General features: G+C 43.5%; 1 protein-coding gene across 6 annotated transcripts in view; it reads right to left on the bottom strand.

Moving 5' to 3' along the window:
- The window catches only part of TOGARAM2 (TOG array regulator of axonemal microtubules 2), a 108,466-nt gene that overhangs the window by 29,640 nt on the left and 61,735 nt on the right, over positions 1-17,091 (bottom strand). For all 6 annotated transcript variants that reach the window (XM_061624961.1, XM_061624963.1, XM_061624960.1 and 3 more), the window contains 4 exons: positions 8,528-8,684; positions 4,332-4,496; positions 2,730-2,871; positions 446-551 (listed from right to left, as the gene is read on the bottom strand). In XM_061624961.1, coding sequence (XP_061480945.1) covers positions 446-551; positions 2,730-2,871; positions 4,332-4,496; positions 8,528-8,684 — 570 coding nt within the window. The remainder of the gene's footprint in view (positions 1-445; positions 552-2,729; positions 2,872-4,331; positions 4,497-8,527; positions 8,685-17,091) is intronic.

Here is a 17,091-nt window from a genome sequence, read left to right as displayed (position 1 = left end):
TGGGCCTTCAGAGTCCAGGAAAGTAGAGCCTCTACTCCCCTTCCTCCATGGATGATACCTCCAATATCCTGAACCCCTTCCCCATATACCATCATCTTTCTTTCTTTCCATCCCACTGGTCATTCTCCTTGACAGAATAGAAAAAAAAAGTCTATGAAAGCATAAGCTTCAGAAACAGGCAGCTTTATGCAAAGTGAGTAAAAGCATGCAAATTGAACTAATTTGCATGGATTTATTCTGTGCTGAATTTTGATTATTTATTTTTCCTGTGCAGACTATACACAGTTTAGTATTTTCCAGCATGGATAAATAGCATATTGGGCAGCTATAGGTGCAGACAATTATAAAAGCTGCCCAGAGACACCTTGGCTAAATAGAAATGGATTGCATCAGGTAACACATAAGAGAAGATAGATTAGACATATGTTAAATACATGCTTCCCACCTCTTTCGTAGCTGCCAAGGAAACATCATGAAGTCTACACTGGAGAACTTCTGAATGGCAGGTAGCCAAGCATCGGATACTGAAGAGTCCTTTCTCCTTCAGATGCCTGAGAGGTAATTATCAGAAAGATGGAGGGAGAGAAGAGAAGAGAAATTATTGGTCTCGCCTGGCATTTTGCAGAGACGGGATTTCTCACAGCAGCGAAAGAGTCTGAAAATGAGATGTGTCACAGAAGTCACACACTGGGAATACAGAAAAGCAAAGATGCTGAATTTAACAGAAGCTCTTATACACTATGGTTTTAAAACTACTATGGGGAAAACTACCTTTCACTGTGTGCTAGATAGAATCTCCAATGAACCAAGCTGAATAAAAGAGTGTGATTGATTTACTAGTTCCACATGATAGGCTCCATCTTTGGAAAGCACTGAGACCTGCATGACACATTTTCTCCTATGAGGCTTAGGAGGTGAAGCTTATGCACCCACCCACCTTTTCTTTCTTTTTTTTTTGGCCAACAATCCCTCCTGACTCTGCCTTACTGAATTAACAGCACCATCTGTTGGTGAACTGGCAATAAAAATGAGCACAAGTGACAAACTCTGGAGCAACAGCTTCCAGAAAGGCAGATGCATTTGTCTGTACCAGCAGCAATAAGAAAGAATTTCATGGCACCTTAAAGACTATGATTATTAGGATTATTAGGATTATGGCATAAACATTTGTTGACTAGAGCTCACTTCATCAGATGTGTGAATTGTTGTCCTTGGTTGGCAGATATATACAATGAGTAATACAAGGGCATAGAGAAAAATAATGTAAACAGTAAGGTCCAATGGCAATTAATGCCTCTGTGCTAAGACAGAATCTTCCATATCTTTTGTGATTTCCAAAGGACTTTAACGGTGTGTGATATAAGAGGCTTTTTATTAAGTTGTGCAAAAGATTATTAAGATTCTCTAAGGGAATAACAAACTTCAAATTAAGGATTGGACAACTCATGCTATGTGGAATGTTCTTCCAGCAGAGTTTCAGCAGGCATTCTTGCTTCTGTCTTGCAGGTGTCTGTTGAAGATTTTTTTGTCCCAACAGGCCTATGCAGCTGTTTAAAATATTTTCTGAGTAGCCAGTCATTTTAATGATGGTTTTGTATTGCTTTTAAATGTTTTTATGTTGCTGTGCACCCCCCTGATGTTTTATGAGAGGGTAGTATATAAATACTTTTATAAATAAACTCACTGCCTATAACTCAAGGTGTTAGGCAAGATCAGGGCGAGCCCTGCCACTAGGCAGAAAGGGGAAACCACCTCAGTGAGCTGTTTGGGGATATTTATGAAATGACATAAAACTGTTAGTAATTTAATTGATTGTTCTTACATGTTTACTGCCAGGGACAGGAGAGGTGCTTGTGGGATTTTCTTCCTCAGGTGCCAACATAATTTGGCTGCACTTGGATATTTATGTGCCTTGATGTCTATGCGGTGGGAGCACTCACACTGCTCTGCCTGAGGCAGCAAGGTTTCTTGGACCTGCCTTGGGCAAGGGTTGTACTCTTACCCCCTTTATGTTTATTTTGTATCTACACAATCTTGACAATGCCCTTAATGCCTCAGCATGCCACGCTCCAAAACCTGACAATAGAAACATGTGTGTCTTACTTTTTGCCAATGATAAGGTCTTATTACCTCATTCCAGACTCAGACTTAAAGGGCTTTTGGTCATGGTACTGTACTCTAAATTGAGGATAGATAACTCAGGATAAATTGAAGATAGTAGTCTTTCAAAAAGGTTTTGTTAGTGGAAGTGGCTACTTGAAAGCAAAATTCTAGGGCAAGTAAATGTAACCCTGGGGTTACATTTTGTGATAATGCTTCTTGGCTCACACATTGATTTCATGCTGTCTAGAAAGCCACCGCAAATAAGACAATCCTATAGTGGTGTCAGTGATATGAAGTTCATGGAGTTGTATTAAGGGTGCAGGATTTTATGGAGCTGGTTAGAATTACAGGGAGGGAGGCCCAAGGAGGGCTGCCTTGAAACTGTTCACTGCATTTTGAAACAAGTTCACAATTTTCCAAAACTGAGCTTGAAAACCAACCATTATTTTGGTATCCCATGTGGGATGGAAGGAACAAGAGGAAAACACATAGGGTGTATTTTGTCTGGAAAGTGGGGTAAATGAATTTGAATCTCACTTCCTACTGCAGCCTTCAATTATTCAAGGCCACTTGCCCTACTTTTATGGCATGAGGCACACGCAGAAAGTAAAGTTCTTTTTCCTTACCAATCATTGCTATTGAGCCACTTCAGAGCATCAACTAGCCCCTGCTCCGGGTAAGACAAGGGTCTTGTTTCTAAGGTATCTCTGTTTACAAGATCCTCTTCCCATTCTGGAGAACTCGGGAGGTTTGCTGGCAGGGAATTAGCTGTAAGTTTTAAACAACAATCACCAACAATCATAGTGACATTTTAATTAAAGGTTACAAACAAGGAGTATTTTTTTTTACTGTTCCAGCTCAGTTGTTAATGCATATCTAAATCACATTTCATTGAAAAGACTGCAGTAAGAATCTGCATCAGAGTGTGCATTTGGCTGAACATCCCATTTACTCTAGGTCCAGTGAACGGCTTGCTCAGTGGGGCACAACCACAGCAACTGCCTCCTGGCAATGGCATTGCTGCCACTTATTGGGAGGAGGGGCAAGGCACTGATGAGCTCAGAGCTACATGGGTGCTCTGGCAGGAGTGCCCAGTTTGTCCCACCAGTGCACCTGTATAGCCCCAACCTCACCTACAGCCTCACCTTGTTGATAAACAGCAGCAATGCTGCTGCTGGGAGACTATTGCTGTAGCTCTGTCCCACAGGCAAGCCACTTCTGCCAGCATGTAGAGGCAATATACCAAATTCACACTTTCCAAAACAATATGCAAACTGAAATACAGCCATACTTTGAAATTTGCACTTTTCCAAATTTTGCAATGCTATTCTCCTGCCAAGAAATTTGTACAAAATGTACATATTAACATTAAGTGTGGACAAAAATGCAAATATAAACAGCATACAAAAATGCATAAAATGCTTTGTAAAATTTGTATATAAGGCAAAATTGCATACAAAATGTGTTCATTAGGGAAAAAATCACACTAGGCTTTGCCATCCCTCCTCGCTGTGCATAGTGGCAATATCACACAAGACTTGCATTCTCCAAGCAAATCACATGCTAAGTGGGCTGTGCAGGTGGACTGTGCAGGATGGCCAGAAGGCTGGCTGGCTGCAATAGTATGGAAAAACTGGCACTACCACTACACACCTCCAAGAGGAGTCATGCAAGTATAGGAATGCAGGCATTTCCTCATTCACACCCACTTTTGATGGGCACAGGCAGACCTTAGACATACCCATAAATGTTGGAAAGGACCAGAAACAAGGAATATTTTAAATTCACCTAGAGTGGTGCAGACAGGCAGGGAGGTGGCTGCACTCATCCTTTTGGCTTTTTGTGATGGCTCTAAAATAACCAGTCACTTTTACACATTTGCTACACTAATCATTACATATTGGCTCGACAAAAGGAATTGTTTTCCAATTTTGCACCACATTTTGGAATCTTGGTGACCTACAGATAAAGTTCTTCTGAAGAAGCTGACAAGTTCCAAGAAATGATAATCTGAAAACCCCCAGTGAGAAGAAACAATGATATTGTCTGCTTAGCTGATATTATAATATTTGGAGGAGGAAGCCCCTTTTCCCATTTATTTCTACAGTGTGAATGGTGATGGTGATGGTGATGATGATGCCCTGCTTGTGCCAGACACTCCTGTCCAATACTGTGACAAATATAAAAGCAGTGTTTGTAAGAAGTTGCTAGCACTTTTTATGTCTCACCTGAAGCATGCCTCAAGAAGCTACTGTCATGGTTGATTACAGGGATGCTGGGCAGAGAGGGCCTGTTCACCCGTTTCTTTAAGGCCATTCCGACAGGAGCTCTGCAGGGGTTGCTCAAGCTGAGGGCAACAGGAGTGGTCGCATTGCTTTTAAGTGGCCCAGAGCCTGCAGAAAGTCATGTAGGAAACTCAGCAAAGAATGAACAAACAGCTGAAAGACCATTAGGGACAGCTCCAAGTCTATGGGGGCCCAGGAAAAAGTGCCATCTAATGGATTCCCTCCTCTGTTGGTGGGCCTTACCTGGCAGCAGTATGGACATCAGCAGTATTCCAAGCAGTGCTGGGTGGCTGGGGCCCACTCCTTAAATTTTCCACAATGCCCTGCAGTGATGCTATGTCAGGGGCATTGTGTGGAATTAAAATAGCAGCTAGACCCAGCATTCCAGCGCCACTCAAACTGCTGAGCTATGTTTATTTTTTAAAAGGGGAGGAGGGTGACAGGACAGGCAATAACGATGGGCCCTTCCAGGGTGTTGGAGTGCCTACAGCTGCCCAAGGATGCCAGGTGCTGACGCCAGCCCTGAAGAACATGACAGAAACACAGGGATTGATTCATCAGTAGAAGAGATGTATCAATTACAAGAAAGACTCCCTCCTTCTCTGCAGACCCTCTCAGGTATTAAGGTTCGCAGAGGGGACCCTTTTGGAAGTTCCACCGCACTCAGAAGTTCAGACCAGGAGAGGGCAGCCCTAAGTTGTGGAATTCCTTCCCACAGAAGTGCATGGGAAACCTACATTGTATAGCTTTGTCATATGCTGAAGACGCACCTCTTTACACTGGCCTTTGACACCTGAGATGTATGTTTTTAGGACCCAGCCTATTCTGTTGATTGTAAATTGTTACCTGAACAACAAGTTCTGATTAGAGCTGACACCTGATTAAAGAAGTCATCATGCATTAATTGTACATGTCTTAATAAACTGATTAATTATACATGGTGTAATAAACTGGTTAAGGATCTGGTTACATATGCACACATATGAATATGAATAAAAAATAATAGCTGTGAAGTAGGGGAAAGTGTGTAATTATGTGCATATATGTCATAGCAGGCACCATCTTATAGTGCAAAATAGTGCACACACATCCACCGGGAGAGCTTATTTATTTATTTATTACATTTTTACCCCACCTTTCTTTTCACGATAGAAACCCAAGGCGGCTTACATATGGTTCCCAGGCGGTCTCCCATCCAGGCACTGACCACAACTGACCCTGCTTGGCTTCAGCAGGGTGCTGGCCTCATGTGCATTCAGACCATAGCCCGAGAGCTTAGGATGTGGCATATCTTCCCTCCCTGGCTAAGCATGCTAGTACACCCCAGCATATCTATTTACACCATATGAGGGAAAGCTTGCTGGTGTAAGTTAAGCCCGTAGAAGTTTTGCCAGTGTAAGGGCAAAACAAGGGGTGCCAAGGGCATGGAATGGACATGTTGGGGGTTGGAAGAGAGATAAACAAAGTTGCACTGCATCCTTACTCCCTTCATTCACTGGTCATGCCCACCAAGCTTGGTGCAACTTATACTACCACAAAAACCCCTAAATTCACCCATGGGAGTCAATGGAAGGATGGGAAATGGTATTTTATCACCCTGCTCCCCCCCCCAACCCTGGCCACAGAAGCTATTCTGGCATATCTGCCTGGTTGGGATTACTCTTTTAGACAAGGCATCCCCTTCCTTGTGAATAAGAAATGGAGAATGCCTCTTCTAAGATTATACTCATTGGTCCCTTCAGTTTTTGGAAATACAATACTAAAAAAAAAAAGATGCTACCTAATTCATCAGAGAAGTCTTGTTAGTTAATCAGAAAGTTTTTGGATTGATTGGGTTAATCCATTAATCAACTAAACATTGCAGCCGTTCTGATGAAACTTCATTTCCTTGGAAACCCAGACAGTGGAGAGACTGATGGGCTTCCACCAGCAGGTAAACATGGTTTTATTATTTCAGGCTTTTGGTGTTAACTAGCAGCCACCAGTGATTGTTTGGCCTCCTGCTGTTGCTCTATTACTGTTTTGTTAATTGGATTGTTTTAACATTTGTTTATATTATTTGCTCATTGTATTTTTATGTATTGCTGGAAACTGCAAGAGATAAATTGCTGAGATCTTGTCTCTTCTAAGAAAGAGGGAACTCCACAAATTTGGAGAAGAAGAAACAATAAAAATTGTTTTAACGCCATTGCTGGAAACTATCCTGTAATCATGCTGACATGATGAAGAGCGCTCTACAAATTTGAAATGATGATGATGATTGCACCTGAGGATCACTTTAAAATGACACTCTGAAAGAGGTGGAAGAAAATATTTCTGTACCTCCAGCCAGTACTAAAGAAAAAGAGCAAGTGACCTTGCACCAGAGCCTTGTTCTGGCAGAGTGCTGACTTTGCCACTTTCACTGCTGCTGCAAGCAGACCTTTGTGGAGTATATGCTGCAGCACAATCACTGCATGTCAGTTGCAATTAGATCAGTTGGTGGAGTTCTGCCATATATCTTTCTTCCGCATTTTAAATATGCACTCCTATTATAACAGCTTTGATATTTGTCTGAAAGCATCACTTCTCAAGAGTATGTGTGGGTACTTAAAACAGGAAAGTTATTATTGTATAACTAAGTGCTTCCTATGTATGAAAAATTCCTCCTGGCAATAATTTCATTGATAATATTAAATGTTATTGGGAAGAGTATCTATGTTGCCTGACTATAAGTGCTGCTGCTACACTGAAATCTGTGTGGGTTTAATGGTGATGAAATTAGAATTCGGATTCAACATTGCCCAGGGGGTAGAATATTAGGGCAATTCTTTTTTACAAGCTACCATCAGACCCAGTCTTCTACTGCTAGGACAGCTCCCTTTTAAAATGCTCCTGTTGCAATGTAACAAAATCTTTGATGAAATACACTCTCTATAAATGTCAAAGGCACAGACTGTTCTGCAGCAAGTGGCTTATTTCAATATTGTTCATGTCTACTGAAGTACATGATGACGTGTCCCACTTTTTCACCAAGAAAAGGATCAAGTTCAGTGAAAATGATGAGGGTGTAAGAGTATTCCAGAGTTGTCCAGGGAAAGCCAGTGCTGTAATATTGGCCTAATTCTTGCAAATAGGAGATGAGGAGGCTAACCTGTATTTATTTAATTTATTTATTTGATTTATATCCTGCCTTTCCTCCCAGTAGGAGCCCAGGGCAACCCACTCCAGACTGCAGTGGAGGGGTGAGGAGGCTCACAAGACTGAGGCTGCATTCCTATATAACAGAGATGGAGAACCTATGACTCCCCAGACATTATCAGACTCCAACTCTTATCAGTCCCAGCCAGCACAGTCAATAGTCCAGAACTATGGGAGATGTAATCCAACATCATCTGAAGGGCCACGGGTTCCCTATGTCTGCTATGCACACTTCTCTGGGAGTAAGCTCCATTGAACTCAGTGGGACTCACTTCAGAGTAGACATAAATAAGACTGCACCGTGAAAGCTCCTTCATATTAAAAAAAATCCCCATTGCATAGCAGTCTACACTACGGTTAAAGTGCAGAGGGAACAGACCCAATCAGTTCAGTGCTTGGGTGGAACCTCAGTGTAGGCCATTGCAGAGCTCTCTAAAGGAAGAGTGGCATATAAGTAAAATAAAATGAAAAGAATTTTAATTACTCTTAATTTGGGACAATTCTTCCCTCCCACAGCAGCTAACATTCCTGCATAAGATAACTTTCTTAGGAAGTAAACTGATATACAGTACTTAGGATTCAGCACCTTTTTCCTGACAAGGGCTCTGATCTTTTAATGGCTATATGACAAGCACAAATGCAATACATGTTGTTTGTTTTGCCTCCACCACTGCAAGTTCATGGGGGCAGGGAAGGGTACTTATGGAATTTCAGCCTCTCAAGCAGTTGTTGCAAGCTGAAAGCCTGTGTCAGGGTAGCAACCCACCCACTCCCAGCTTATCTCATCCCATAACCTATTCTTTTTTTCTGACTTGTAAAGATCAGATGCACACAGTACAGGGTACATGGAGTGAAGGAGGTAAATGAAATTTGGGGTGATGCAAAATGCTACTGATGTATCTGGACAATATATAAAATCTGTATAGCTAATCATTTTTCTGTCTCAAGTAGCTACATACCTTCACAAGCAGTTTTCTGTAGCTGATCTTGAAACTTCATAAATCTTTCCTTTTCCCTGTCTTTCTCCTTTTCTCTTTCTTTGTGCAAAATCTCTATCTCTTTGAGCTGCTTCTGACGCATTTTCTCCTGAGCCGACTTAGCTATGGTCACATGGATCTGGACACAACAGAAACACACCATCATGTATGAAAAAAATGGACAACTGTGTTGCTCTACACTAAATGCCTTTATACATGGAATTTGGCCATCCTAACTCAATCGAGTTTTGCCCATATGGTACCACCTCTTGCAACAAACGCTCACTTATGTCCAAGTTGCTTCTGCATTTTCTTTTTTTCTCTCTTTTTCAAAAAGCCTAATTATATGCAAAAGTATACATAAAATATGTATATTATACATATACTATGTATAAAAGAGTCAAACCTCCTGCAGTATTACATTTTTGCAGCATAAGTATTAACACAGTTTTATATTTATATGCCTTGTTGAATGTATCTGCTTATGTGCTAGTTAACTTTAGGAAACCTGGAGTGTAAATATTTATAATAACGTGCATAATATTATACGTATAATAATGCACATATTATATGAGAATTGTTCATATTTTAGTGGAAAGGAGATCAAGGAGCAAGACAGGAGTTAGAAAAATATTTGTATGGATAAGCTTGACACTGAGATGTTTATAAAATTCCATCCCTACTCTAAACAAAAGTGAAGACTCTCTGGGCACAGTGCAATGTCACAAACCAGAGCTCATCCATTTCCATAAATCTTTATTTATTAATAAGCAAGATAAGTATTTCATCAACATGAGTGATGTTCTATTTTTTTTTTGTCTTTTCACCAGAGTAGCTCACTTAAATCTGAGTGGGTGGGAGAAATTTATGTCAGATATGTTTAATAGATGCTTTTGCTTGACAAGCAGTACAATACTATACTGACATAGTTATTTAGTGGAGGCTGTGGACCATAAGAAAACAAGAAGAGCCTGCTGGATCACACCGATGGCCCATCCAGTCCAGCATCCTGTTCTCAGCCAGATATTTATTTATTTATTTATTTGATTGATTGATTGATTGATTGATTGGTTGATTGATTGATTGATTGATTGATATCCTGCCCTTCCTCCCGGCAGTAGCCCAAAAGGAGGATCTGAGTGCAAGTGCAAGTGCACTCTGCCCACTTGTGATTCCCAGTAGCTGGCATTCAGAAGCATACTGCCTCTAAGAGTGAAGGTAAAATAAATTAAACATGACATGGGAGGCCATGATCAGATCTTACAGCATCATTTTCTTTCCTTTAAAGCAGTTGCGGGGCAGCATCCAGGGGATTGATCAGGCCTGCAATGTTGAAGATGGGGCTTTTAACCCACCTCGCCCAATACTATTTCCTCAAATTCCTGAAGCTGGTTTTAGCCACAGAGAAGAAAAAATATAGCTACAATGTGGGTACCTGTTAGGATGGTCATGAGTTGTACTTTACAGAGAATGTTCCCCTTTGGAGTAGGTGCTAGAGAACAGCCCTCTATTTGAAACAGACCTCTGTTTGGAGGGCTGTCTGGCTCAAGTTGAGTTTAAAGATAAAGAACCACCAGAAGGGAGAGCAGAGGCCCTGAAGTTGCCCATCAACTATGAACACCTGGATGGCACACTAAGCAGGCACCCAGGGCATGTGGTCACAATCTTCTCTGATATGATGAGATGTATCATATTTCTATTTAAATTATAATATTTTTCTCTAAATTTGCATCTATGCATACCAATGAGCACATTCACTTTTTATTCAGATGTGTCCCTCTTTTTTGGTGATGCATTCCCTCACTTTTTAACAAAGCATAAGTGGCCACCCTGGTATCAGTCTATTTCCCCCCCACCATGGCTGATAGTAGGTTCACAGGGGATTTATATCGGGGAAAGGGTGCAAGGAGGGAAGGCATTAAACTCCTTTCCCCCATTACTACAAACCTAATCTAATTTGTGTCCCTCACAACTGCTTTTAGAAGAGGAAATAACATCAGGAAATCTGAACATGGATTTCCCTTAAAACACTTAATTTGTTGCCCAGAATTGGATGCAGCTGCAAGAGAAAGTACAAGCGGGAGCAGATATTAGGCAGAAAACTGGGTGGGTGGGTACAGGGGGAAGGAATTGCAAAAGATCAGAAGCAGTACCACTAGAGAAAAAGAAGGACATGTAGCCTTACTGATTTTACATGTCGTTTCAGGCTGATATTAAGAACATAAGAACATAAGAACATAAGAAGAGCCTGCTGGATCAGGCCAGTGGCCCATCTAGTCCAGCATCCTGTTCTCACAGTGGCCAACCAGGTGCCTGGGGGAAGCCCGCAAGCAGGACCCGAGTGCAAGAACACTCTCCCCTCCTGAGGCTTCCGGCAACTGGTTTTCAGAAGCATGCTGCCTCTGACTAGGGTGGCACAGCACAGCCATCACGGCTAGTAGCCATTGATAGCCCTGTCCTCCATGAATTGATCTAATCTTCTTTTAAAGCCGTCCAAGCTGGTGGCCATTACTGCATCTTGTGGGAGCAAATTCCATAGTTTAACTATGCGCTGAGTAAAGAAGTACTTCCTTTTGTCTGTCCTGAATCTTCCAACATTCAGCTTCTTTGAATGTCCACGAGTTCTAGTATTATGAGAGAGGGAGAAGAACTTTTCTCTATCCACTTTCTCAATGCCATGCATAATTTTATACACTTCTATCATGTCTCCTCTGACCCGCCTTTTCTCTAAACTAAAAAGCCCCAAATGCTGCAACCTTTCCTCGTAAGGGAGTCGCTCCATCCCCTTGATCATTCTGGTTGCCCTCTTCTGAACCTTTTCCAACTCTAGAATATCCTTTTTGAGATGAGGCGACCAGAACTGTACACAGTATTCCAAATGCGGCCGCACCATAGATTTATACAACGGCATTATGATATCGGCTGTTTTATTTTCAATACCTTTCCTAATTATCACTAGCATGGAATTTGCCTTTTTCACAGCTGCCGCACACTGGGTCGACATTTTCATCGTGCTGTCCACTACAACCCCGAGGTCTCTCTCCTGGTCGGTCACCACCAGTTCAGACCCCATGAACGTATATGTGAAATTAAGATTTTTTGCTCCAATATGCATAATTTTACACTTGTTTATACTGAATTGCATTTGCCATTTTTCCGCCCATTCACTCAGTTTGGAGAGATCTTTTTGGAGCTCTTCACAATCCCTTTTTGTTTTAACAACCCTGAACAATTTAGTGTCGTCAGCAAACCTGGCCACTTCACTGCTCACTCCTAATTCTAGGTCATTAATGAACAAGTTGAAAAGTACAGGTCCCAATACCGATCCTTGAGGGACTCCACTTTCTACAGCCCTCCATTGGGAGAACTGTCCGTTTTTTCCTACTCTCTGCTTTCTGCTTCTTAACCAATTCGTTATCCACAAGAGGACCTCTCCTCTTATTCCATGACTGCTAAGCTTCCTCAGAAGTCTTTGGTGAGGTACCTTGTCAAACGCTTTTTGAAAGTCTAAGTACACTATGTCCACTGGATCACCTCTATCTATATGCTTGTTGACACTCTCAAAGAATTCTAATAGGTTACTGAGACAGGACTTTCCCTTGCAGAAGGGAAATAAGAAATAAGAGAAAAGAGTCCCGAGGGCGAGGGCACTACCCCCCTTCTATTACCTTCCTTTTTTGTTTGTTTTAATTTTCTGTTAAACCAATCTAGAGGAGATTGGTGGTGGGGAGGGCATGTGGTGCATGTGTAGTTCCTGCACAGGGTGGGAGCCTGTGCAGTGAACTGAATGGTAGGAGAAAGTCACCAGATGCCTTCACAGTGAGAGTCTGTAACTGGCAAAAAGCTGGCCTTCCCTGGGTGTGAGATGGGGGAGTAGATGGGCCCTATGTGAAAAAGTTTGAATGGGTATGACGTTGCCAATTCTCACAGAGGCTTTCTCAGATAATTGGCTCCAGCAGACTTTGTTGGTGGACTCGTGCTGGGTCCATATCAGGTGTTTAGGAGGAGTCTTAGTATGGAGGAACATGGGTGATGCCACCCCAATTTCAGTGATCATGGGTAGAGGGAAATATAGCCATGGGGATGTGGTGAATTACCGCAGAAGACGAGGACAAGGCTATCTGCGCCTTGTTCCTTGCTGCCACTCCTCTCATGGGTGGGTTCCGCGTTGCTCATCTGCTGTGCCCACTGGCCTGTGTTTGTTGTTGTTTAACACCAGATCGGTACACAATAAGACCACTCTCATCCATGATTTGATTGTGGATGAAGGTGCCGATTTGGTGTGCATTACTGAGACCTGGGTGGGTGAGCTGGGAGGAGTTGATCTGACCCAGCTTTGACCACCTGGATACTTAGTGCAACACGAGCACAGGCTACAGGGATTGGGGGGGGAGAGGAATTGCTGTGGTCTACAAAACTTCCATCTCTGTCACCAGGAAATTACTCTGTCTTGGAGCTGGCTGTGAGGGCCTGCACCTAGTGTCGGGCCGAGGAGACAGTAAACTAGGGTTCCTGCTGGTGTACCATCCACCCTGCTGCCCAGCAGCTTCTCTGACTGAGCTGGCGGAGTCCGTCTTGGCTGTGGTGTTGGAGAAGCCCAAAACAATAATGCTCAGTGACTTCAATGTCCATGCCTCTAGTGTTCAGGCTCAGGACTTCATGGCCTCCATGACGACCATGGGGTTGTCTCAAGTTGTCACTGACCTGGACACACCCTCGACTTGCTCTTTGCTCCAGATGGAGGAAGGGGTGGTCTGGAGATAGTGGGGGTGGATGTCACCCCATTGCCATTGTCAGATCACTTCCTGGTAAAGTTCAGACTTATGGCTCTGATCCTTTCCTGCAGGGGTGGTGGACAGATTAAGATGGTCCGCCCCCGGAGCCTAATGGAATCCACTGGATGAGTTCCCAGTAGATAGAGCAGGTGACCCTGTCGAAGCCCTTGTCACACTGTGGAACAGTGAGACGCGTAGGGCTCTTGATATGGTTGCCCCTGAGCGCCCTCTCTGGCATTGTGGATCCCGGTCTGCAACTTGGTACACCAGTGAGCTAAGGGCAATGAAACAGGCTGGACGACAGCTAGAGCGCAAGTGGCAAAAGACATGCTGTGAGGCTGATCGGGCATGAGTAAAACATCATAACCATGCCTACTGTGTGGTGGTAAGGGCAGCGAAGAAGGCCCACTTCTCTGCCTCCATCACATCCTCAAGTAGCCATCCAGTGGAGCTTTTCCGTATTGTCAGGAGTCTGTTGACATCAACTGCAGGAAATGGAGTTTGACCGTTCGGAGGCCCACTGTGAATTTTTTGCTAGGCACTTTGACAGTAAAGTTGCTCGCCTGCGTAGCAGTCTTGATGCCCCCTCTACATCTACTGTAGTCCCCAATGAGGTGCCCAGTGCAAAGTCTGCTTGGGAACGGTTTCAGTTGATGTGGCCTGATGACATGGACAAGGTGCTTGCGATGATGCGGCCAGCAACGTGTCCTCTCGACCCTTGCCCTTCTTGGCTTATTAAAGCTTGCCGAGGGGGTTTGACCGAGTGGATCCAGAGTGTGGTCAACACATCATTGCGGAAGGGAGTGGTTCTGGGCACCCTGAAGGAGGCGGTGATCCGACCACTCCTGAAAAAGCCCACCCTGGACCCATTGGTTTATGACAACTACCGACTGGGAAGGTGATTGAGAGGTTTGTTGCGCAGCAATTGCAAGTACTCTTGGATGAAACAGATTATCTTGACCCATCCCAGTCGGGTTCAGGCCTGGTTATGGGACTGAATCGGCCTTGGTCGCCCTGATGGATGACCTTTATCGGGAGAAGGACAGGGGGAGTGCGACCCTGTTATTCTTACTTGATCTCTCAGCAGCTTTTGATACCATTGACCATGGTATCCTTCTGGGCCGACTTGGTGAGATGGGTATTGGAGGAACTGTTTTACAGTGGTTCCGATCCTATCTCCAAGGTTGCTCTCAGAGAATAGCATTGGGTGACTGTCTTTCGGCCCCCTGGCAGCTGTGCTGTGGGGTGCCGCAGGGTAGTGTCTTGTCCCCCATGCTGTTTAACATCTAGATGAAGCCCTTGGGAGCAGTCATCAGGAAATTTGGGGCAAGGTGTCAGCAGTATGCTGACGACACCCAGCTCTATTTCTCTGTAACATCTGAATCAGGAGAGGCCGTGCAAGCCCTGGACCGCTGCCTGGACTCAGTGGTGGGCTGGATGAGGGCCAATAAACTGAGTCTGAATCCTAGCAAGATGGAGGCGCTGTGGGTTGGTGGTTCCCGAGTTTGGATAATTGGTCAGTTGCCTGCTTTGGACAGGGTCGTACTCCCTCTGAAAGAGCAGGTCCGTAGCCTGGGGGTGCTCCTGGATCCATCTTTGTCGCTAGAGGCCCAGGTGACCTCAGTGGCTAGGAGTGCCTTTTACCAGCTTCAGCTGATAAGACAGCTGCAGCCGTTTCTGGACCGGGATAGCCTGACCACTGTTGTCCATGCACTGGTAACCTCTAGGCTGGATTACTGTAATGCGCTCTATGTGGGGCTGCCCTTCAGATTGGTCCAGAAGCTGCAGCTGGTGCAAAATGCAACGGCAAGACTTCTCACTGGAGCAGGGTATCGCCAACATGTCACCCCGCTGCTGAAAGAACTGCACTGGCTGCCCATTTGCTACCAGGCCAAGTTCAAGGTTCTAGTTTTGGTATACAAAGCTCTATACAGCTTGGGACCAGGATACCTGAAAGACCATCTTATCCCGTATATACCCAGTCAGTCACTGCTCTCTGCAGGTGAGGGCCTCCTGCAGATACCATCTTATCAGGAGGTTCATTCTGTACAATATAGGAAATGGACCTTTAGTGTGGCAGCACCTACCCTGTGGAATTCCCTCCCCCTAAATATTAAGCAGGCGCCATCTCTGTTATCTTTTCGGCACCTTTTGAAGACTTTATTCTTCCAACAAGCCTTTTAAGTTTCCCAGTCTGCGTCTGTGTTAGAATTGCTTTTAATATGTCTTCTAATATCTTTAACCCTTTTTTTAAGAGATGTTTTAAACGTTTTTTTAATGTTTTTAACGTTGTTTTGTTTTAATGTATTTTAAGGTCTTTTTATGATGTTTTAAAGCAGCGATTCCCAACGTGGGAAGTAGTGCCCCCCTGGGGGGCGTTACAGCCTTTCAGGTGGGAGTTGGCGTGACTACAAACTTTATGGGGGCATTTGGGTTCATTAGGTGGCGTTGACATTTGGCGGTCTGATGCGACAGTTGAAGCATTTAAGTTTAATTTTATTTAATTGTTTATTTAATTGTTTATTTAATTGTTGGAAGATTCAGGACAGACAAAAGGAAGTACTTCTTTACTCAGCGCATAGTTAAACTATGGAATTTGCTCCCACAAGATGCAGTAATGGCCACCAGCTTGGATGGCTTTAAAAGAAGATTAGACAAATTCATGGAGGACAGGGCTATCAATGGCTACTAGCTGTGATGGCTGTGCTCTGCCACCCTAGTCAGAGGCAGCATGCTTCTGAAAACCAGTCGCTGGAAGCCTCAGGAGGGGAGAGTGTTCTTGCACTCGGGTCCTGCTTGCGGGCTTCCCCCAGGCGCCTGGTTGGCCACTGTGAGAACAGGATGCTGGACTAGATGGGCCACTGGCCTGATCCAGCAGGCTCTTCTTATGTTCTTATGTTCTTATGTTCTTAATACACAAATCATTGTTTGTCCCCCCCCAACTGCTTTCCCCAGTTAGAATGTATTTAATAGTCTCAATTCATGGAAATAACACTATAAATAGTGTGTGCTCTTTAGTAAAGAAATTCTGAATAGCGTCATATCAAGGAATGGGGATATTAGCCACGCCCCAGCACTAGGTAATGTTCCGATGCTGTCTTGAGGGATGTTGGAACCAATCACGAGAGAGTGTTTGATAAACTGGGTGTATTGGTGGAGGGCGCATTCTTCCAACGGATGAGTGCCGTGTGCAAATGGGTGACGCAGACAGTCAGTTATTTGCTGGTTTTTTCAGGAATGAGACACACTCGCTACCCGTTGTTTCTGTGATGTTTAAATGAACTTGTTTAATGAAACAATGCCGGTAAAATGAATGAGTTTGTTGTTAAGTATATTAAGTATAATAGGAAGCATTGGCATATACTTAGTCTGAGGGGGGTGTTGGGCACAAAAAGATTTTGCAAAGCGGCGTTGGGTCGAAAAAGGTTGGGTAACGTGTTTTTAGTGTTTCTGTCTGCCGCCCTGGGCTCCTGCTGGAAGAAAGGAAGGGGAATAAATAAAATAATAAATAAATAAAATGGCTGAGCCAAATGTTTTTTCAGTCCAAGAAACGGAAAAGTTTTAGCAAGCACAATGCTGAATAGATGATAATAAATAAATAAATATCTCAAGCCACATTATTTATTATTTATTTATTTATTAGAGTTCTATCTCACCCTTTCTCCCAGTAGGAGCCCAGGGCAGCAAGCAAAAGCACTAAAAACACTTTAACACATCATAAAAACAGACTTTAAAATATATTAAAACAAAACAACCATTAAAAACTTATTA

This window comes from Rhineura floridana, chromosome 4, assembly GCF_030035675.1.
Source record: "Rhineura floridana isolate rRhiFlo1 chromosome 4, rRhiFlo1.hap2, whole genome shotgun sequence".
Taxonomy (NCBI): domain Eukaryota; kingdom Metazoa; phylum Chordata; class Lepidosauria; order Squamata; family Rhineuridae; genus Rhineura; species Rhineura floridana.
This window is presented reverse-complemented; position numbering and strand designations above follow the sequence as displayed.